This window comes from Dromiciops gliroides, chromosome 1 (genome assembly GCF_019393635.1).
Source record: "Dromiciops gliroides isolate mDroGli1 chromosome 1, mDroGli1.pri, whole genome shotgun sequence".
NCBI lineage: Eukaryota > Metazoa > Chordata > Mammalia > Microbiotheria > Microbiotheriidae > Dromiciops > Dromiciops gliroides.
In genome coordinates, this window is record NC_057861.1 from 2,959,718 (window position 1) to 2,981,512 (window position 21,795).

General features: G+C 51.7%; 1 protein-coding gene across 3 annotated transcripts in view; it reads left to right on the plus strand.

The window, feature by feature from the left end:
- The window catches only part of AIFM3 (apoptosis inducing factor mitochondria associated 3), a 46,010-nt gene that overhangs the window by 12,809 nt on the left and 11,406 nt on the right, over window positions 1-21,795 (plus strand). For 2 of the 3 annotated variants that reach the window (XM_043968308.1, XM_043968317.1), the window contains exons 3-13: window positions 417-630; window positions 1,281-1,390; window positions 2,023-2,132; window positions 2,613-2,657; window positions 5,462-5,558; window positions 6,085-6,197; window positions 9,874-9,960; window positions 14,822-14,913; window positions 17,728-17,858; window positions 18,221-18,336; window positions 18,475-18,546. In XM_043968308.1, coding sequence (XP_043824243.1) covers window positions 417-630; window positions 1,281-1,390; window positions 2,023-2,132; window positions 2,613-2,657; window positions 5,462-5,558; window positions 6,085-6,197; window positions 9,874-9,960; window positions 14,822-14,913; window positions 17,728-17,858; window positions 18,221-18,336; window positions 18,475-18,546 — 1,187 coding nt within the window. Of the gene's footprint in view, window positions 1-416; window positions 642-1,280; window positions 1,391-2,022; window positions 2,133-2,612; window positions 2,658-5,461; window positions 5,559-6,084; window positions 6,198-9,873; window positions 9,961-14,821; window positions 14,914-17,727; window positions 17,859-18,220; window positions 18,337-18,474; window positions 18,547-21,795 lie in introns of those variants that run through there. The other variant, XM_043968325.1, reaches the window with a different exon arrangement.

Consider the following 21,795-nt stretch of genomic DNA (forward strand, 5'->3'; position numbering starts at 1 on the left):
TCTTACGTTGCATCAGCCGGCACTTCTCGCCCTCACTTTGTGGCCCACACTGTGCTGTGTATGGGGGTTTCCCAGACCAAGGATAGACTAGGCCCTGCCCCGGGAAGCTTGCAATCTACTCTCAATAGAAATCTGGGCTCTGTCCACAAGGAGGGTTGTGTGGTGTCAGGGGGGAGGGGGCCGCTGCACAGACTGCCGGGGGTCCTCTGCCTGGGCAAGGATGGCGCCCTTGAGGCGGAGCTGGCAGAGGGGAGGCTGCACACTGGCCCGCCCTGACCTGGTTGTCCATTTGGGAGTCAGAGTGAGGCAGAGTGTTGGCCCTTGGGCTTGTTCCCACATCAACCTTCTGGAACCTGGGGCCCCGCAGTGGGTAGGCCGGGCCCGGCAGCACCTCATGAGCTCTGTTGCCTCCGCAGTGGAGCTCAAAATTGAAGTGGTGCTCCCCGAGAAGGATCGAGCCAAAGAGGATGCAGCTCCCAACGGCCAGGCCAGCCCCCTGGCCTACAAAGCCAATGGCCGGGCCCGGCACTACCACCCTGAGGAGCGGCCCTCCACGCTGCACCCCTACCCCAGCCCACACGACCGAGTGGAGGCTGCCGTGTGCCACGCCAAGGACTTGGAGAACGGCCAGTAGGTGCTTGGTGGGTTCCCCTTGGATCCAGGGGCCTGCCGTGAAGCCCTGCCGCACCCTTGCATCCAGATTGTGGAGTTCTGGAAGGAGGGAGGGTGGGGAGGAAGGGGTGCTGACGGCGTCAGAGCCCTCACAGACACCCGGCTCAGTGAGCCCCCCTCCAGCTCCTCACCTTGCTGTCCTCTGACCTCTGCAGTGGGGACCCCCCAATTCCCAGTGCCCCTTGGGACAGTTCTCCCCTCCATCTCTCCCCCCCCCCATTCCCACAGCCCTGGCCCATCCGGCATTGCCTGGGTGCTGTTCCCTCTTCAGCTATTGGAGAAGAGGCCTGCAGGCCCCCCCCCATTCCCACAGCCCTGGCCCATCCGGCATTGCCTGGGTGCTGTTCCCTCTTCAGCTATTGGAGAAGAGGCCTGCAGGCCCCCTCCGCTTCTCATGCCCATGCCCAGCCTGCCTCTTCCCTCTGACCCTCGTGGGCAGCTCAGCTGTTCCCACCTGGGCCTCGGTTCCTGACATCCTTGGGGCTGAGGGCCTGCTTCTCCTGGGGCTCCAGGTCTCCCTAGGGACCCGTGACTTCTCTGGGTCCATGGGTGGGCTGGGCTGGGCTGGTGGGCCTGGCCCAAGGTCCTGAGTCTCCTTCCTTCCCTAGGATGCGGGAGGTGGAGCTGGGCTGGGGCAAGGCCCTCTTGGTGAAGGACAACGGGGAATTCCATGCCTTGGGTCACAAATGTCCACACTATGGAGCCCCCCTGGTGAAAGGTGGGCTGGGGCTGGGGGGCTGAGGCCGGGGAGCCCTTGGCAGGAATGGGGGCTCCTGGGGACCTTTCTTTGGGGAGGGGGCACTTCTAGGGACTTTTCATGGGAAAGGAGATTCCTCTGGGGGTCTCTGTCTGGAGTCAAGGATGGCTTTGGGGGCCTTTGTCCTGGGGGGGATGGTATGGGAGTGCTCCCCCTCCCAGGAGACTAAGGGGAAGCCCCAAGAGCAGAGACAGAGCTTACACCCTTCTTTCTCTGAGGAGCCGGGGGACCTAGGGGGTTGTGCGGCGGGGGTTCCTGGGAACAGTAAGGAGACTTAGGTGGGGGGGTCTCTGAGGACCATGAGGTTGGAGGTGGAACCTCTGGGAGCCCAGAGAGGAGTGTGGGGCCTGGGGGAGGGTTGGAGGCCTGAGAAGTCTCTGCATAGGAGGGGGCTCCGGAGGTCTTGACCAGCCCATAGAGTGAGAGGTGGGGGCATTTCTCACCCTTCCTTCTGGGAGTCTGCCCCAAGGCCCTAGGAATGGGGCCTCAGGCCCCTGGACCTGGGCCTCCCTCCTCACCCTTTACTGCCTCGGCCAAAGCCCGGCTTCTGCAGCCTCCTGGTTGGGCCCCTAGTGCCAGCTCTCTCTTCCCAGGGGTTCTCTCCAGGGGCAGGGTCCGATGCCCCTGGCACGGTGCCTGCTTCAATATCGCCACTGGAGACATTGAAGACTTCCCGGGCCTGGACAGCCTGCCCAAATTCCAGGTGAGAGCAGAGTCGGGGAGCAAGGCCCACGGGTGCGAGAGAAGACCGGTGCATGATGGGAAGATGGGAGGGAGGCCCAGTGTGGAGAGGGTAGGGAGGGAGGCCCACAGTGAGGATGGTGGGGTGAGGCTGGCAGGTGAGGCTGGTGGGGAGGGGGCTGATGGGTGAGGATGGGGGGTGAGGATGGTGGGTGAGGATGGCAGGGAGGGGGCCTAATCCAGAGCCAGGGTTGGAAGGCTTGTCCGGCTATGGCAGGACCCACTGGTAGGCCAGGGATAGGGACCACATACAGTCAGAACCTGGGCGGAGTCCTCCTGAGTCTGCCCCGTCACTGAGCTCACCTGTGGGAGACAGGAGTGTTGGGGAAGCCCAGGCTCCCTGCCCAGGGATGGGTGGGCTGCCCTGGAGTCCGCTCTCCTTAGGCCGGTTCCAGGATCCACTGGGCTGGGGGGACCCATTTTCTGCACTCCCTTGTCTCAGGTGAAGATTGAGAAAGAGAAGGTGTATATTCGAGCCAGCAAACAGGTAAGTGGTTGGGGCTGGCAGGGCAGGGTTGGGCTGTGCTGTGGTGGGGTGGGGGGGGGGAAGCGTCGGAACTTCCTAAAGATGCCTCCTTTCAAGGGGTCATGGGGGGCAGATTTAAGTGCAATGTCAAGGAGAACACCCCCAACCTTAACCCTCAACCCAACCCACTATCCCAGCCTTGTGCCGAGTGAAATGGGCATCTTCAGGAGTGAGTGAGCTCCCCTGCACTGGAGGCTCCAAGAAGGGGCTGAATGCCCACCTGTCAGGAAGGCTGAGGGGGGCGGGCTGCCTCTTGTTGTCAGCCTCAGGCCTCCCAGGGCCCTCCCAGCTGAGGTTGTGGGATGTGGCCCAGCCTCTGTCCACAGACCTGGCTTATGATCCAGCCCCAGCGTTTAAAAACGCGTCTTGGTCAGATTATTGTTTTTATTGATCACACCGGTTTCTTCTATCACCTCCCTTCTGAAGGGCTCCCTTTTCCTGGTAACAAAGGACAGCAGCAGCCACTGGGCCGCAGGGCCTTTGGTACTCCGCACCCATAGCCCCCCCACCCCTTCCCAGAAAGAGGGGTGCACTTTCTCCCCTTGTCTCCAGGGCCTACCTTGAGCATCCTTACACATCGACCAGTTCTGACCTTTTTGTGTTTTCTATTCTCTTCCTTCTCTGTGCCCCGTAAAATGGGGATACTCGTCCTTTCTGCTTCCACATCTTCCATGACCCCCGTTTCCCCATCCTCCCCTCCCAGGAGCTGAGCTCCTTCTCTGTCCCCTGAACAGACTCTAAGAATAATGATAACCCGAGTCATCACACTTGACCTGACCGTGCACCTTGTGTTCTGCCAGGGGTTTTCCACAGATAATCTCTACAAGCTTGGGGTAGAGTGCACTATTTTCTCCAATTCACAGTTGAGGAAACTGAGCATCAGTGGGGGTTGTCTCGCCTAGAGTCACTCCGCCTGTGTCTCAGTCAGGATTCAAACTTGGATCTCCCTGATTCCAAGTCTAGGACTAGAGTGGGGGAAACGTTCTAGTATGAGAGCTGGTTCTAGTCCCATGTCCAACGCTTCCTTTGTGACCTTGGGAAATCTTGAGCTAGCCCAAGGTCTTGGTGTCTCCATCCCTGAGAGGTCTTTTCTTGCTGGGTCTGGAACCAAGTGGACCCAGGAACAAATCTTGGTTCTGGTTCTTACTGACTGGGTGACCTTGGGTGAGCTCTTTCACCTGTGGGCCTCAGTTTCCACAATTCAGTGTGTGAACACCTGAAGCACTGGGTTGAGACCCCTGGGTATGCCTGGGGTCCCTGGAGAGCTGCCCCTTCCTCAGGCCTCCTTGATCCGAGCTGGTCTCTTATCTTTTTTTTTTTTTTTGAGGGGCAATGAGGGTTAAGTGACTTGCCCAAGGTCACCCAGCTAGTAAGTGTCAAGTATCTGAGGCTGGATTTGAACTTAGGTCCTCCTGAATCCAGGGCTGGTGCTTTATCCACTGCACCACCTAGCGGCCCCAGAGCCGGTCTCCATCCACAAGACCTGGGAAGAAGGGAAGGAAGGGCTGGTCATGGGAAATGATCATGGAAGCTCCCATGGCTAGAAGCTCTCCTTGGTGTCAGAAGCACTGGGTTCAAATCCTGCCTCAGACACTTACTGAGGGTGGGCAGGTCTGTTTCCTGTTTCCTCCTTGGTGAGATGGACATGATAAAAGCAGCTCCCTCACAGTGACTTGGGAGGACAAATGAGCTCATGTGTTTACAGCACTTTGCTCAGCAGCCCCTGAGACACAGAGATCTCACCTTTAAGCCAGATAAAGAGTCAGTTCCTTCCCACCTGGGGGCAGACCCTGGGATTCCCAGAGGGAAGCAGGACAAAGAGGCTGTTGCTCCCTCCCAACCTCCCTGGCCCCCCAGCAGGCCAAGGATGATGCTGACCTTTCCAGCCCTGCTGCAGGCTGGAGTGGGGGGTGTGGTTAAGGAGACTCCCCAAGGCCACGGTCACTCAGCTCGGCTTCAAGGTCAGATGTTTGGCCTCTGCAGACTGAGGCTTCCTAGCTGAGCCAAGGCCCTGGCCTCAGGGAAAGGCTGGCTGGCATCCTACCTGTGGGATGCTGAGAAGTCCCTTCTTCTGGGGTCTCAGATTCCTGGCCTCTGAGGCCCCCCTCCCAGCTCTAAAGCCAGGGCCCCTATGCCATGTGGCACTTGTTCTCCACCCCCCCCCCAGGGGACAGCTGGGCCAGGAAGGCTCCGTCTCCCTTATTCGCTCTCTTCCTGCCTCTTTCTGGTGGAGCCCACTCCCCCTGACCAGACCTTCCCCTCACCCCCTCCTTGGCTATTATCAGCTAGGCTAAGTGCCCCATTCCTCCTCAACAAAGGTCCTGCCTAGATCAAAGGCTTGGCCCCTGGAAATCTCTAATCCACACCCCTTTCAGGACGGATTTCCAGGAAAGGGAGGGGGTGTCTAGCATGTAGGTGCTTCCTTCTGTGTGTTTGTGTCTCTTGGGCCCTGTTTATCTCTTTGGGAAGAGGTGGGGTGGGATAAGGGGTGTGTGTGTGTGTGTGTGTGTGCGCGCGCGTGTGCGCTTGAGCGCACACACAAACACAGTAGGTTCTCTTCAGGGGGTGGGATCAATGCTGGGGAGAGTTCTCTGTTCCAGGGGCCCTAGCCCACATTTAACAGCTGGCCAGTGTCCTTCCCATAGGCCTCTGGGGGCACACTGCCCCTCTCCTTGGACCCTTCCTCTTGACCCCAGGACTTTCTCCTCTTAGGCTCTGGGGTGCCCAGGGTGGGAGGGATCCTTCCTCACCCTTGGGTCCCACAGGCCCTGCAGATGCAGAAGAGGACAAAGGTGATGGCCAAGTGCATCTCCCTCAACAACTACCATGTAGGAAGCACCAACATCCTGATCGTGGGAGCGGGTGAGCAAGTGGGGGGGGGCTCTGGGCGCATGCCCAGGGGTTTGCAGCTACCAGCGCCTACAGTGGCAGGGGGGAGGGGGCTCAACCTGGGCCTGGGATCGGGGCTCAGCCTGGGCTCAGTGTCCAAGAAAATCTCCAATTTCATCTTTGGGAACACTGGCCACCTCAGGTCTTGGCCCAAAGCCAAGTCTGAGGTGGTTCAGAGAGCCGATACACCAAAGACTCCCCTTCCCACAATACCCAGATTGGGTCTTCGGTGTCCAAGCTCCTAAGCACTCTCCCACCCTCCCGAGGGGCATCCCCATCCTTGAGACTGATTGTGGCCTCACATCTGCCCATCCCTCCTTGGCCATCCCATTCCCCCCCACTTCTGTTTCTGGAGGCCCCAGGCCTTGCTCCCACCCTCGCCCCCGTGGGCCGTGGGTGGTCTGCCGGCCTCTGCATGGTGACAGGCTGCTCTCGGCCCTGGCGGGGAGAAGGGAATCTGATTCACTCCATCCTTCGAGGCTCTGTCTTCTTGTGGTAGGGGCGGCCGGCTTGGTGTGTGCAGAGACTCTGAGGCAGGAGGGCTTCTCCGACAGAATCGTGATGTGCACAATGGACAGACACCTTCCCTATGACAGACCCAAGCTCAGCAAGGTGGGCGTCTCCTCCCCTCCCCAGCGCCCCCCAGATCCACCTGGCTTACCCTCCTTCACAGGGACTGGAGAGAAACTTGAGTCCTCTTGTCTCTAAGCCTTGTGCTCTCTCTGCTGTGCCTCCTGGCTGGGGTGACCCTCAGAGTGCAGACTTCTCCAGGACGCTGATCCTTGTAGGGCTGGACGCAGGCCTACATTCAGCCAACAGGGGCTTAGCCTGGCTTTAACTGTCCGTGTGCGTGTGTATGTGCACGTGTGTGTGTGTGTGTGTGTGTGTGTGTGTCCTTGGAGGTGGCTGAAGTCCTGAATTTGAAGTCACAGGCTCTGAGTTCAAATCCAGACTCTGTCACTCACTAGCCCTTTCTGGGCTGACAATTTCTCCTCTGTAACATGACAAAGGGGTTGATAGGCGGCACTATAGTGCACAGAGTGTGGGCCTGATGTTAGGAAGACCTCAGTTGAAATCCAACCTCAGATACTTCCTAGCGGTGTGACCCTGGACAAGTCACCTAACCCTACTTGCCTCAGTTTCTTCATCTTTAAATGAACTAGAGAAGGAAATGGCAAACCACTCCAGTATCTTTGCCATGAAAGCCCAAAATGGGGCCAAGAAGAGTCAGACACATTGCGATGACTGAACAGCAAGAAAACAGGGGAAGGGGCTTTGACTAGGAAGTGTCTTTAACTTGCTTTTACTTCAGAAAGCAACATCCCTTCGTACCCCTGGGAAGGTCACCTCAGCTCTCTCTCGCCTGAGCCCACAGGCCATCCCTAGTCAGGGCCCTCTCATCTTCTGAAGCCCTGGGGCTCCCGGTCAATGGGCGCCCCATCCTCAGAGAAGCCTGCTCCCCACCCTCCCCCAGCCCCTGTTGTGATTGGAGGAGGGGCAGGGCTGGAGTCTCTGGTTTGGAGGTCTGAATGGGGTTGGGGAAGGGGCCGCACAGGATGATGAGGGAGGGCACAGGGTCGAGGACTCAGAGGTCTCTGCTGCCTGGTGAGGACAGGTGCCCCTCCCCTAAGTCTGCGCCATCTACTGATGGACAGAGGTGGGGCTTCAGAACCTGAGAATGGGGGCAAGATTCTAACTAAATGCTGGTCTGAGAACCATGGGCTTCAGGCTGGTGACCCCCTTCACCAAATCAGCCCCTCATGAACATACACAAGTCGACAAGCCTGGGGTCCCTGGAGAGGGGCCTCAGAGGTCTCCCTTTTGTCCCCAGCCCCTTCCAGGCCTCCCATGGGCCTGGCATACCCTTGGATACTGGTGACAGCATTGTCTTTGATGCCAGCGATAGAGAAGGGATGGCAGGTTCCTTATCCCCATCTCATCCCTCCCTCCTAGGGGCCTGGCAATCCCCAGCAGCTCCCCATGGGCATGCCTTCTCCAAATAGCCCTCCTTCATCTCCCCAGCACCTCTCCTTCTGGGCCCATCCTCTCATTCATCTTGTAGTCACCCACAGTCAGTTCAATTCAACAAACATTAAGCGCCTACTGGGTGCGGGGCAGCGGGCAGGCAGACAGAGAAGCTGCAAAGTTTATGTAAGAATAACAGTGATCATGAGAAGTAGGGAGTGCAAGTGTTTTACTGGTGAGGAAGCTCCATAGACTGTAAGCTCCCCGAGTGAGCATCTGCTGTTTAACTGCATGGCCCCATTTGCCCTCATCAGGATAGCCATTCCTGTTGGCAGTGGCCTCCTCAGACCTGGCTGAGAAGTCTGCCCGCTGATAGTTATAGCTAACACGCCTCAAGCTCAGAGGGTTGTTCTGGGTATCCAAGAGAAAACACATAAAGCACCGTGCAGACGCTAATGGGAAATAATGACTCCTTGTTCAGTTGTTCCGTTGTGTCCGGCTCTTTGTGACCCCATTTGGAATTGTTTTGGCAAAGATCCTGGAGTGGTTTGCTGTCTCCTTCTCCAGCTCATTTATAGAGGAGGAAACTGAGGTCAACAGGGTGAAGTGATTTGTTCAGGGTCACACAGTTAGGATGTGTCTGAGGCTGGATTTGAACTCATGTTCCTGACTCCAGGCCTGGCGCTCCATCCACTGCAGCACCTCTTGGTTGTTCCCTATGAGGGGGAGTAGCTTGCTTAAATCAGGGCTTCTTAAACTTTTTCCAGTCACGATCCCTTTTCACCAGAGAAATTTTTACGCAACCCCGGGGTATATAGATATATAAAATAGGTGTATGTTGCCAAACTTTTGCAACCCCCACATTCCGTTATGCGATATGTGGTCATGACCCACAGTTTCAGAAGTTGGGGCCTAAATTGGGTAGTGGACAAGACTGGAAAGGTCAGCTGGAGTCTGGACTTTAAATGCCCAGCTGAGGGTTTGTTACCGTATCTGTGAGTCAATAGAGTCACTGAAGACTTGAGCAGGGGAGTGGCGGGTCCTGATCTGTGTTTCTGGAAGGTCACTTTGGCAGCCGTGTAGAGAATGGATTAGGGAGGGGAGAGACTGGAGGCAAGGAGACCCATCGAGGTTTGGGAGAGAAGCAACATTGGCCTGGATTAGGCCAGGAGTGAGGAGAGGGTGGGAAAGAGAGATGGTGGAGGAGAGTTGGCAAGGCTGGATGATCGACTGGGTCTGAGGAGCAAGGGATGAGTCGGGAGCAGGGGGCATTTTGAGTTTGAGGTGATCAAGTGCCGATTCAATGAAGGCTTGCTTAGTGCCAATGACCGTGCTAAGCACGGGGGTGGGGGGTAGGGGGTTAGAGATACAGAAGAGAGGCTATCACACAATGCTGGTGGGATGACCAGGCAGAGTTAGAGTTGTCCAGCAGCCCCAGGGCTCAGGAGAGAGACCAGGGCTGTAAGTGTGAATTTGGGCATCGTCTGAAGAGAATCGGGGGACCCCTGGGTGCTGATGAGATCCCAAGAGATTGAGTAAGTGCAGAGAGAAGAGAAGGCCCAGGGCAGCTAGGTGGCACAGTGGATAGAGCACTGACCCTGGATTCAGGAGGACCTGAGTTCAAATCGGCCTCAGACACTTAACACTTACTAGCTGTGTGACCCTGGGCAAGTCACTTATAACCCCAATTGCCTCAAATAAAAAAAAAGAAAAAGAGAAGAGAAGGCCCTAGATGAGCCTGGGTGGGGGGTGGGGGATGGGGTGGTGTTGCTTTTAGGTACGTTAGAGGAGAAGGATGATCCATCAGAGTAGATGGAGGAAAGCGGCAGGAGCACAGCCAGAGAGAGCAAGACCATAGAACCAAGGGAGGGAGAACATCTGGGACGAGAAGGGGGCTGACTGTCAGAGCTTGGGATGATAAGGAGAATGTGGACCAGCAGAGGCCTGGGAGAGTGTCCTGGGCTCCTTACAGGGCTGTGTGAATGCCAGCCATCATCATGACTTGGGAGGCAGTTAAGGGGAAGCTGGGGCTGGGTAGCAGGGCTGAGAGTTGAGAGGCCAAGGGGCTGCAGAAGCCCAGAATCCCTGCTTGAGAAACACTGACCGCTCTATTTCTTGGGGCAGTTTTCCCGTCCAGAAACCCTGGAGCTCTGGACCCTGGTTCGACACCAGTAGTTCTACTTCTGTTTATAATAACGGGCAGGAGTGAGGTCGGAGTACGACCGGGGAAGGGGAGGTGGCCAGAGCCCATGCAGCCTTTCAATGGGAGGCAGGGAGGCTGACCAGAAGGTCAGGGATGACTCTGCTACCCTCCTCTTTGCAGTCCCTGGACTCCCAGCCGGAGCAGATTGCACTCAGGCCCAAGGAGTTCTTCCTGACATATGACATCGAAGTCCTGACTGAGACCCAGGTGAGGAGGCTTTGGGGATCTTCCACATTAGAGGGAGGAAGCATTGGATGTTAGCCCTGGGAGGACCCAGTGGCCCTGGGAATGAGATTTGAAGGTAATGGAGAGAATGGAAGAAATTTGCCCAAGATCTGGCTTACCCCTGATGTTTCCAGCGGTGTCACACAGATGTGGGCACAAGGGCCCCAGATGTGGTTGAGGATTGAGCTGGGCCAACTGTGGAGAAGTGAGAAGGGCTGGTGTCTGTAGCATCAGGAGATAGAGAGAAGAAGCTCCTCAGAGCTTCTTTGGGTTGGTGCATTGCAGGCTGTTGGACGGGTGGAATCAAGGCAAGAAAAGACAGGGCGGTGTAGTGAGCACCCAAAGTCAGGAGTCCGAGTGGAGGCTTCCACAGAGAGCGATCATGAGGTCCCCATGTCTGGAGGCTCCCAACATTCTTACTACTGTGGTTCTTCCTCATTGGCCAGACTTAGGTCCAAAAAGACACCTCCCTTCATCCCTTCCTTCCCCTTCTGAGGGATGAAGTGATTTTTATGCTAAGACAGGGATATCTCAGCTGCTTCATTTTTCAAAGAGCATCCTCCATCAAAGGTCTCTCCCCATCAGGGCGCAAATAGCCCAGCTTTGTGGTATGCTTCAGAAACCTGTCCTGTACGTCTTCTACCTGGCTCCGGGGGTCTGTAGAGTATTCCCCCCATGATATCCATTCTGTTGCTTCCTCCTTTGATCTTTGTCTCTGATTCTTCCCCACTTCAGCTCTTGACTTTCCAGACAAGAGTACATTTTCTCCCTTCACCACTCTTTTTTTTTTTTTTTAGTGAGGCAATTGGGGTTAAGTGTCTTGCCCAGGGTCACACAGCTAGTAAGTGTTAAGTGTCTGAGGCCGGATTTGAACTCATGTCCTCCGGACTCCTGCGCCACCTAGCTGCCCCACCACTCCTTTTGAACGAGGGATGACCTTTCATTATTGTATTCCCATCATAACCTATCGAGTCCCAGAGGTGCTCACACCCAACCCACACGATTTCTCTGTGTTCTGTGTTGTAATAACGGTTATCTCTGCAGTATACAAAGGACTTTCCTCCAACAGCTTTCTTTGTGGGCTAGTACAAGCATCATCAGACTCATTTTCTTAGAGAGAGGAAGTATCCTGCCTTGGGTCACACAACTTTTGGTAGAAATAAGGGTTGAAACTTGAAAAGTTCGCCAGATTTTTCCTTGCACCACACTGTCAGGAAATGGGGTCAGGCTATAAATCTGACCTCTCAGAGGCTGGTGAAAACAGCCCTATGGAGCCCAGCTGGTTTGGGGGGGGCATCTCCACGGAGTCATGCAGCCTGGACAAAAATCCACCCTTGGGGATTCTAGGAATTGCTTCCTATTGAGTCGGAATCATCAATTTGTCTCTGAAGATGGCCCGTGAAAGCCAACCTGAGGGAAGCGGGGAGTCCCAGGGGAAGAAGGACAATTACTTTGTAGACATGTAAAGGGCTTAGAGCGATTTATTTAAAAGACAAAACCAATCCACAAACCCCTGGGAGACGCCAAAGAGCAGATGCAGCAGAGAAATCCCCATTTCCTTCTGTGACCAAGGGCCTGCCTGCCCCACCTGGTTGTCCATGATGTGATTACCCCCCTCTAGTGGCGAACGTGGAGGTTAGTGCTGGTGCCTCAGGAGGGAGTTGGTAATGGAGGAGAGTGGAACCAGTTCTCCTGGAGAGCCTCTTCCTCCCAGGGACTCGGCTGTGGCTTCTGGAATTCCCAGCCCCTTGCACAGACAGGCACACACGTAGACCTCCCTGCAAGGGAAATCCATTCCCCTGGAGCACAAATGACACAGATAGCACCGATCGTGCTCTGTTCTCTCGGGCACAAGTGCGGAGTGTGCCTGGGTTGGGGGCAGGATGTTTGCATTCATGCTGGAAGAGTGAAGGGTCTGGCTCCCAAAGGTGGTCAGAATGTCTGGGAATTGTGACTCCAAAGAGAGAGGTGAAGGCTTGTCAGCAGTTAGTTTGCCTTTTTCTTTTGGAGGAGGTAGGGGACCAGGGGACAGACATGCGTGTAGTGTGGGAAAACATGTGACTGTGTTGAATTATTATGTTTTTGTTTTTTGGTTTTTTTTGGGGGGGGGGGCAGGGCAATGAGGGTTAAGTGACTTGCCCAGGGTCACACAGCTAGTAAATGTCAAGTGTCTGAGGCCAGATTTGAACTCAGGTCCTCCTGAATCTGGGGCCTGTGCTTTATCCACTGTGCCACCTAGCTACCCCATGTGTTGTATTATTATGACACAGTACCTCTGGAACTCATCTTTTCAGCTCTTGGGTCACCATACCCTTTCCTCTGGCTGCTATCACTGGGAGCAGAACAGCCCACATATAGGAGGTAGATTTTTTTTTTTTTTTGGTGAGGCAATTGGGGTTAAGTGACTTGCCTAGGGTCACACAACTAGTAAGTGTCAAATGTTTGAGGCTAGATTTGAACTCAGGTCCTCCTGACTCCAGGGCCCATGCTCTATCCACTGCGCCACCTAGCTGCCCCAGATGTTTTATAGTCCTAGAACTGAGAGTTGTAGGGACCTCAGACACCATCTGGTCCAACCCATTCCTGACTAGGAATCCTTTCTACAATGTCTCTGATGAATAGTCATCTACCTTCTACTTGCAGAGCTCCTGCGACAGGAACCTCACTACCTTTAAGGCAACACCTTTCACTTTTGGACAGCTTTAATTATTAGGCAGGTCTTCCCCACATCAAGTGAAAAGCTGTCTCTCTGCCCCCCCTCTCCTTTTTCTGACCTTCTGGGCCTGACAGAACCAGTCCAAGTTCTCACCCACAAGACAGCTTCCTTGTCCTCCCTAAACATCCCTGGTTAGTTCCTTCAGTTAGTCCCCATAATGTATGATCATGAGGCTCTTCATTGCTCTGCTCATCCTGCCTGGATGCTGACATTTGATTCACAGCCTTCCTAAAACACGGTACCCACAACAGGATGTCATCCCACAGGAGCGTTCTGCTCACCTTGATGAGGACCAGGGTGGGAACCGCTGAGACTCATATGCTCCCTGAGAGAGGTGGAAGGACCTCTGAGGCTGTAAGAGGGGAGGCCTTTGAGGACCAGAAGAAGGGACTTTTCTAAGATTTCAGTGAGCAAGTGGTGGAGCTCAGGAATTTATACTCTAAGGTATAACTTAATAAGCATTTATTAAACTCCTACTATGTACCAGGTACTGGGAATACAAAGACAACAACCCCAGTCCCCGCCCTCTGTAAGCTTATTGTCTACTAGAGGGAAATAACACACATGCAGACGATGAAATACAAACTCTATACAAAGTACTGCAGAGTAGTTAGGGGAGGGGAGGAAGGATTAGGAAATGCCTCATGTAGTAGGTGGGAGCTGAGCTGAATGTTGAAGGGAGAAGTGGATTCCAGAGGCAGGAAAGGCTGACCAATCCAACCCTAGGCCAACTTAAAATCATCCACCCTGGTAGGACCTGGTAGAGCCAGGGCTCTACAGGCATGGCCTTTGAGAGACCGGAGTGGGGGTGGGGGTGGGCAGCTAGGTGATGCAGTAGATAAAGCACTGGCCCTGGATTCAGAAGGACCTGAGTTTGAATCTGGCTTCAGACACTTGACAACTACTAGCTGTGTGACTCTGAGCAAGTCACTTAACCCTGGCATTGCCTCATCCAAAAAAAAAAAAAAGTTTGCAAAGGAACAGAAGGAGAGACCAGGGGCCCTTCCCAAGTTATCAAAGATGGGAAGGACACTAGGGTTCATTTTATAGAGGAGAAAACTAACCTGATTTGCCAGATGACAGAATGAGGACCCAAAGAACAATGGGTCAAACTGTGGGAGAGGACAATTATAGGTATAAATGTAAAGTCTGACACTTGGACTCAAATAATTTCACAAATTGACCTTTCTATAACACTTGATAGTTACAAAGCAGTTTTATAGCCCTTATCAAGTTTGATCCATTTCTTTTTTTTTCAGTGAGGCAATTGGGGTTAAGTGACTTGCCCAGGGTCACACAGCTAGTGTCAAGTGTCTGAGACCGGATTTGAACTTGGGTCCTCCTGATTCTAGGGCTGGTGTTCTATCCACTGCACCACCTAGCTGCCCCAAGCAGCTAGCAAGCAGTGTGGGTTTTACTACCCCCTTGTACAAATGAGAATACTGAACCTAGAGAGGTCTAAGTGACTTCCCTAAGGTTATGCAGCCAGCAAGTGGCAGTGTTGAGACTCAAGGCCCAGTTTTCTACCACTGAGTGCAACACTAGAGTATAGAATCTTGAGGAGGACGTCTGGAATAGCGGATAGAATGTTAGAGTAAGAGAGGCCTGAGTTTACATCTTGACTCAGGGATTTGCAGCCTCCCACCTGTGAAATGGGTTCAATAACAGCATGTGGCTCAAAGGGTTATTGTGAGGATCCAATGAGATAACATATGTAAAGTGCTTTGCAAACCTTAAAGGAGAATGCTATATATCATGATTATGATGATTTTCATCCTCCTTCAGGGCTTCTTGTTTTGTACAGCAAGTTGGACCTATCATCATGGCCAACTGAATTTTAACTCCCTGGGACAAGGCCCTGATGGCCCTATCTTAGTTCCAGCTCTGTTTGCTATCTCTAAAACCTCCTTTGCATCGGGTGACAAAATGCCGTTGTCCCCACTTTCTGGTGATAAAACAGAGCTAGGAAGAAAAAGGATTTCTGGGTTCAAATCCTGCCTTGCCCCCACATGACCTTGGGTCAGTTACTTCACCACCTCCCTCCCCAGCCCTGCTGGGCATCATGACCTGGGCTATTTGCCACTCTCTGGTCCTGTTTTAAGTCTTCCTTATTTTTACTGATTTCAGGTTGTCACGGTGGATGTGAAGAACAAGAAAGCGATATTCAAGGATGGCTTTAAGATGGAGTACAATAAGTTGCTCTTGGCCCCAGGAAGCACGTGAGTGGCCCCCAGGGGAGGATGAGAACAACTCTCCTCCTGCACTGAACCTCTCAGGTCTGGAAATCACTTTTCTTGGTCAGTCAGCAAACTTGTATTAAGTACCTACTATGTGCTGGGCATTGCTTCTTATTTACTAAGTTATAGTCGGTGTTAACTTGCCACCTACTGACACCCACTTGTCTCTCTATTGTCCTTGGCATCACCCACAATTTTGATTCTTCTGAGACCATGGTGTTCTATGATTCACAGCCATAGAGCAGCCCTAGAAGAATGTTGGTGTTAAAAGAGGTGGGATTGTCTCAGGGGGAAGCGGAGGACCTGAGTTCAAATCCAGCCTTAGACACTTGATACTTACTAGCTGTGTGACCCCAAGCAAGTCACTTAACCCTCATGGCCCCACAAAAAAGAGAAAGTTCTGTGTAGCTCCCCAGTACATTCTATCCTGTTCTCCCCTTTGCAATTCTTGACTCATCTCATCCCAACATCCACCTCATCCTATACTTTCCTCCAAATTATACAGACTGATGAACTGTAGGCAGTCCATCCAACTGCATGTCATAATCTGGAAAATAGGCATTTTTCATCCACTTGGCTTTTCTTGTGTGGATTGCTAGGGGTTATTTGAAATGGAGAAAAACCAATTCCAACATTTATAGATTCTTTGCTTTGCTCATATTCTTCTAGGTACAAAAGGGGCTACCAAGAAACTAGAACATAATCCCTTCCTTCAAGTTGTTTCCAATGTGGTAAACAGTATTCCTACTGAGTTACCTTTCTCAAAACCTGTCTTTGTGAACCTTAGAGCGCTCTATATCATCATTATTTATAAGAACCCTGTGAGGTATAGAGTACAGGCAAGTTAGCCCAGTTTTACAGATAAGGAAACTGAGGCCTGGAGGTGAAATAACTTACCCAAGGCTACACAAGGAGTGACCGACAGAGCTGGGGGTCACTTGGAACCAGGACTTCTGCCTCCAAACCCAGTGGAGACTTATACTCTACCAGACTTGCCTCCCGGATATAAAAATAATGGAACGAGAGGAGTTCAGATGAGGGGTGTAGATGTGGCATTTGTGATGGCTCTGAGGCACAAGGGCTCATCCTTGGTTGTTGGCAGGTTGGAGCAGGATCCCCAAAGGTGCTGTTGGAAGGGGGTGGGATTTTAATAGGCAGAGGAAACCAGGGGAGTGAACACAGACCACTCCAGCCACAGGGAGGGCCTGGGACTCCCTTGGCCCTGGTGGGCCCATGAGGAGAAAGTGCCTGATCTCTTTGTTCCCTTGGCCCTAACCAGGGCCTGGCCCAAACAGAGTGGGAGGTCACAGGATCTGGAGTCCGAGGCCCCAGGTTGGCACCCCGCCTCCACTATTTATGCTTGGATGACCTTGTATCAGTCACTGAACCCCTCTGAGTCTCAGATCTGCTCTGTAAAATGATTAGATGTTAAGACATTATCATTTGGGGATCACTAGGACGCTTCAGAGAGGAGGTGGGGGCATGAATTATGGGGAGCCATTCACAAGACTAGGGAGATTACAGAAGAAAATTGGAGGCATCTCAGGGTATTACTGGGGAAGATTTGAGGAGAGACTGAGAGGATGAAGGGGGGAGGTTGGAGGTGAGGATTTAGAAGCTGAGATGGAAAGAGTTTCTTGGTGCATTAATGAAAGCTCATTCTCACCAGGTCTCTCCTTTGCTCAGAAAGCTTCATGCCCTGTCCTGATGCTAGGACAAACACAGCTATTTAGAGTTCTTCCCAACTGGGCTCCAGCCCATCTTGCCAGATCGATTACAATTACACAGCACTTCCCCTTTGTTCACTGCTTGCCACCCTCATACTTAACCTTCCATCCCTGGCCTCTGGGTCTTTTGCAAGCTGCCCCTCATGCCCAGCATGTGCTCTTTCCTCATCTCTGTGGCTTAGAATTCTTTGCTCAGCTGTTCCCTCCTCCCTGTGGCTCCTCCTGATGTAGCCTCCTCCTCTTCCTCCCTCTTCTTCCCCTCTTCCTCTCCTACTGGGGGTTTAGCCCTCCTCTCTCCCTCTTGAATTTACTCTGTATTGCTTTGTATTTGCTTTTCTGTATAAATGTTGTTCCCCCAGCAATCCCCTCAGTTAAACATAAGCTTATGGGGCAGCTAGGTGGCGCAGTGGATAAAGCACCGGCCCTGGATTCAGGAGTTCCTGAGTTCAAATCCGACCTCAGACACTTGACACTTGCTGGCTGTGTAACCCTGGGCAAGTCACTTAGCCCCCATTGCCCTGCAAAAAAATAAATAAAAAAAATAAAATAAACATAAGCTTATTTTTAAAAACACTATTGTCATTAATTTAAAAAAATTTGAGTTTGCAGTTCTCTTTCTCCAGCTCCTTCTCCCCACCCCTTTGAGAAGGCAAGAAATTTGATCCTCATTATGTGTATGAAGTCCTAGAAAACATTTCCACATTAGCCGTGTTGCCAAAAAAAGCAAGGAAAATAAAGAAAAATATCTGTTTCAGTTTGCACTCAGAGTTCATCAGGTCTCTCTCTCTGGAGGCGAATGCATTTTGGGTCCTTTGGAATCATCTGGGATCATCACCTTGAGCCCAGGAGTCAAATCTTTCTCAGGCGATCATTGCTACAATGTTGCTGTTACCATGTACTTCTTGAGGGGAAAGGGTGTTTCCTTCTTTGCCCCTAGTGTGGAGCCTGGCACACGGGGGGCACCTAGTAAATGATTTTTGAATGAATGAATGTTAAAAGTTGGGGAGGGAACCTAATCAATGAAGATGATGTTAGAATAATGTTGTCTCTGTTTGGGGGGGGAGGGTAGTCCCAAGACCCTCAGCTGCAAAGGAAAAGAAGTGGAGAACGTCTTCACTATTCGGACCCCGGAAGATGCCAATAGGATCGGGAAGCTGGCCCGTGGGAGGAATGCAGTTGTCGTTGGGGCCGCCTTCTTGGGTGAGTGGGCCTTGGTCGGAGGTCCCCAGGCTTCCCTCACACCCAGAAGGAGCATCCTTGCCTCAGCCCCTTATCAGGTCAGAGCATCCCTCCTCCTAAGAGGTCTGTGCCTATCTCCATCTCATTCTCTCGGGGAAGTCAAAGTACCCATCTCATCTCAGTCCCCTGAGAAACCGGGGGCATCCATCTTCATCCTCATGTCGGGAGCTCAAGACAGTCATCCAAGGGTCCATGCCCATCTCAGTCCCCTGTAGAAAGTGGAAGTGTCCATCCGTCTCCTGAACCCCAGCATTTGAGAATCATCAGAAGGTCCTTATCCCCATCTTATTCCTTTGGGGTCAGCATGTCCTTTTTGTCACCAGGCATGGAGGTGGCTGCCTATCTGACTGACAAGGCACACTCTGTGTCAGTTGTGGAGTTAGAAGAGACGCCCTTCCGGAAGTTCCTTGGGGAGAAAGTTGGCCGAGCTCTCATGAAGGTGAGAGGCAGCACCCCAACCCTAGCTGAGCATGTGATCTTATAGACCACCTGGGGAGAGAAAGGGAGGCCCAGAGACCCTTCTCCTGGGGGCAGGGAGCTTCTGGAAGACCCACCTCCTTTTCTTTCCCCGAAACAGATGTTTGAGAACAATGGAATCAAGTTTTACATGCAGACAGAAGTCTCAGAGCTTCGGGCTCAAGAAGGGAAGGTAGGTGTCCCCAGGTCTCCCTGTGCTCACTCTTCTTCTTCTTCTTCTTTTTTTTGGCAGGGCAATGGGGGTTAAGTGACTTACCCAGGGTCACACAGCTAGTAAGTGTCAAGTGTCTGAGTGAGGCCGGATTTGAACTCAGGTCCTCCTGAATCCAGGGCCAGTGCTTTATCCACCACTCTTCTCGTCTTGCTCTTTCCTGAGCCCCTTTGAATGCCTCTCAGGGCTAGTCCAATTCCGACCCCATTCCGAAAAACATTTGCTAGATCTGGGGGAAGGGCAAGTAGAGAGCGCTGTCCATGGTGCTGAGGTAGACCATTGGTTTGTTTATAACCAAAACAAAGCACCCCACCCCCTTCTCCAAGGAGATCAGAGCTGGGGGAGACCACTCCATCCCAATGGTTTCATTAAGAAAAAATTTCTAATAAAAACATTTTATTTTTTACCATTTACAGATGTAAATATGTAAAGATGTAAAGATGTAAAGATAGTTCTCAACATTTGTTTATACCAGTTTTCTAATTTCAGATTTTTCTCCCTCCCCTTCCTCCCTCCTCCCCTTGATAGCAGGTAATCTGATATAGGTTATATATATACATAACAACATTAATCATATTTCTGCATTAGTCATGTTATAAGAGAAAAATCAGAGCAATGAGGAAAAACCTCAAAATAGGAAAACGACAGCACCAAAAACAAAAGAAATCGTATGGTTCATTCAGCATCTACTCCATAGTTCTTTTTTTTTTCTGGATTTGGAGACCCTCCTCCATCATGAGTCCCCTGGAACTCTCCTGTACCATTGCACTGGTGAGAAGAATCTAGTCCATCACACCAACTGTTTCATTTTTAGAGGAGAAAACAGACCCAAAGTGTGAGATGACAGAGTGACCAAGTTGAGGAAGATGTAATCAAATGGAGAGAAATATCCAGTTTTACACGTGGGTCCAAAAAGTCCATTTCCCAAGAGTAGCTGGGGGGACAGGAGCATGACCAGGGGATCTGAAGAGCTAAATCCCTCCCCCCAACCCAAGTATGAGTTGGGGGAGGCATTGGCTTTAAAGGATATTTTAATTTTGCACTGAAGATATATGATCTCATTTGGTTCTCACCACAGTGCTGTGAGAGTGGTAGATAATACAAGTAAGATGCCCCATTACACAAGGGGAGTTTGGGGACTTGTACCAGGCCCAAGGCAGCAAGTGGCCAAGTTGTCATACTCCAGCCAGGTCCTTCGGAGCCTCTGTCTGGAGCCCTTTCCACCTCACTAGCCAACCTCTAAAGCATTTTGCAAATTACAAGATGCCTTTAAAGTGTGGTAGACAAATGTGTGTGCTAGACTTGGAATCAGGAAGAGAGAGCTGGGTTCAAATCCTGGCAAGTCACTCTATCACATGGTTCTCAGGCAAGATTTGCCATTACGTATGCTGAAAAGTGCAATGGAAACCCTAATTAGACTTCACAGCTCTCAATGCTAACAGACCTTGTTAATTAAATGTGTGCAAGCTTTAGTTTATGTTGCGGATTAGACAATTCAAACATTGACCTCACTGGGAATGAGCCATCAACTTGATTTCCTTGGGATCTCTGTTACTATGTCCTGTGCTAGGACTCAATGACAAGGCTCTTTCTCTGCATAGTTGGAGGCCTTGAATCTCTGTCCAACGTGGTTCCCTGGCAAATATAGAAATCTCCATCAGCCAACACTGCCCTTAAGTGGACATGATAGATGCTGGAGTCTCAAGTGTGGAGGACTTAGGAGGGACCTAGGATCAGTGACCCCATGGGGGTCTCTAGCAATATTCTTGAAGTACTGTCTAGGGGTATTGGCTGATTACACCCAAATTTGGTTGGTGGCCAGTGATTTAAGTTATTTACCAAATCATTTAGGCGGTGCCTGATGTCATAAACTAATAACGTGGTTGTCAGATTTTCCCATTGGTTGTCTGTGCTTCTCTGGGGGGGTTCCACGTGCATATCTTTTGTTTTTGAACACACACATACACACACATGGTTTACCAACCTATGTAGATCTTGATGTTGAAAAGCAAGTTAAGGGGCAGCTAGGTGGCACAGTGGACAAAGCACCGGGCCTGGATTCAGGAGGACCTGAGTTCAAATCCGGCCTCAGACACTTGACACTTGCTAGCTGTGTGACCCTGGGCAAGTCACTTAACCCTCATTGCCCCACAAAAAAACAAACAAACAAATGAAAAGCAAGGTATGAAAAACAAACATCAAGATACTTTATTACAAAATAGTGGCCTATTGCCAAATGGAGTCAGTTCTGTCAAGGCGAACAACATTCTCACTACAGTCCTTTCACCTCTAAGCCTCAGTTTCCTCTTCTGTAAATGAGGAATTTGGGCTTGATGACCTTTCAGGTCTCTTTAGGCAATACATCTGCCATCCTACAATCCTAAGTTCTTTGTAAACTGTAACGTGCTTTTCAAGGATAAAGTGCTTTGTGAATGACAAAGCGTTTATCAACTGTAGAATGTCATATAATTTGAGGGGTTATCATTAGTAGAATGTAAACTGCTTGAGGGTGGGCATTGTTCCTCTTTTGTCCTTGTGTCCTGGCTAGCCTGTCACTAACACAATACCTGGTTCTTAGGAGGGGTAGGGACTGGACTCATGATTTCACTAGTATAGAGAACTCTAGGGTGAGCAAGCTCCCTCTGCAACTTCTCTAAGATTCTCTTGAGGACTGGTTTAGAGCACACAGCAGTTAAGAGTCTGGCCCAGGGTCACTCAGTCAGAATGTGGGATTTGAACCCTAGACTTCCTGTTTCCAAGGTAGGTTCTCTATCCACTTTGCCATGCTGTCTCTCACATAGAGGGTTCATACTAGGCTTAATATATGCTTGTGGAATTGAAATGGGATAGTGGAAAGAATGCTAGTTCAGGGTCAAAGGACCTGGCTTAAAGCCCAGGCCAGGGTACTTTCTAGCTATGTTTCCACTGAGCCTCAGTTTCCTCTCATGTACAATGGGGTTAATCTCTGCACACTCCCTTCTTCCCAGTGCTGCTGTGGCATCTGAAGGTGTTGTAGGACTGGGAGTTGCCAAGACTTAGGATGGTGGCGACCAAGGAGGGCTTCCCCCCATGGAAGCAAAGGCCACCAAGTTTGGCAAGAGTAGTTTTGAGAAATCACATCAGTGGAGATTGGTCATCCCTTGTCTTCCCACCACCAGCCTTGTTCATTTCTTAGCAAGTCACAATAGTGGTGACCATGCCATATTTCTC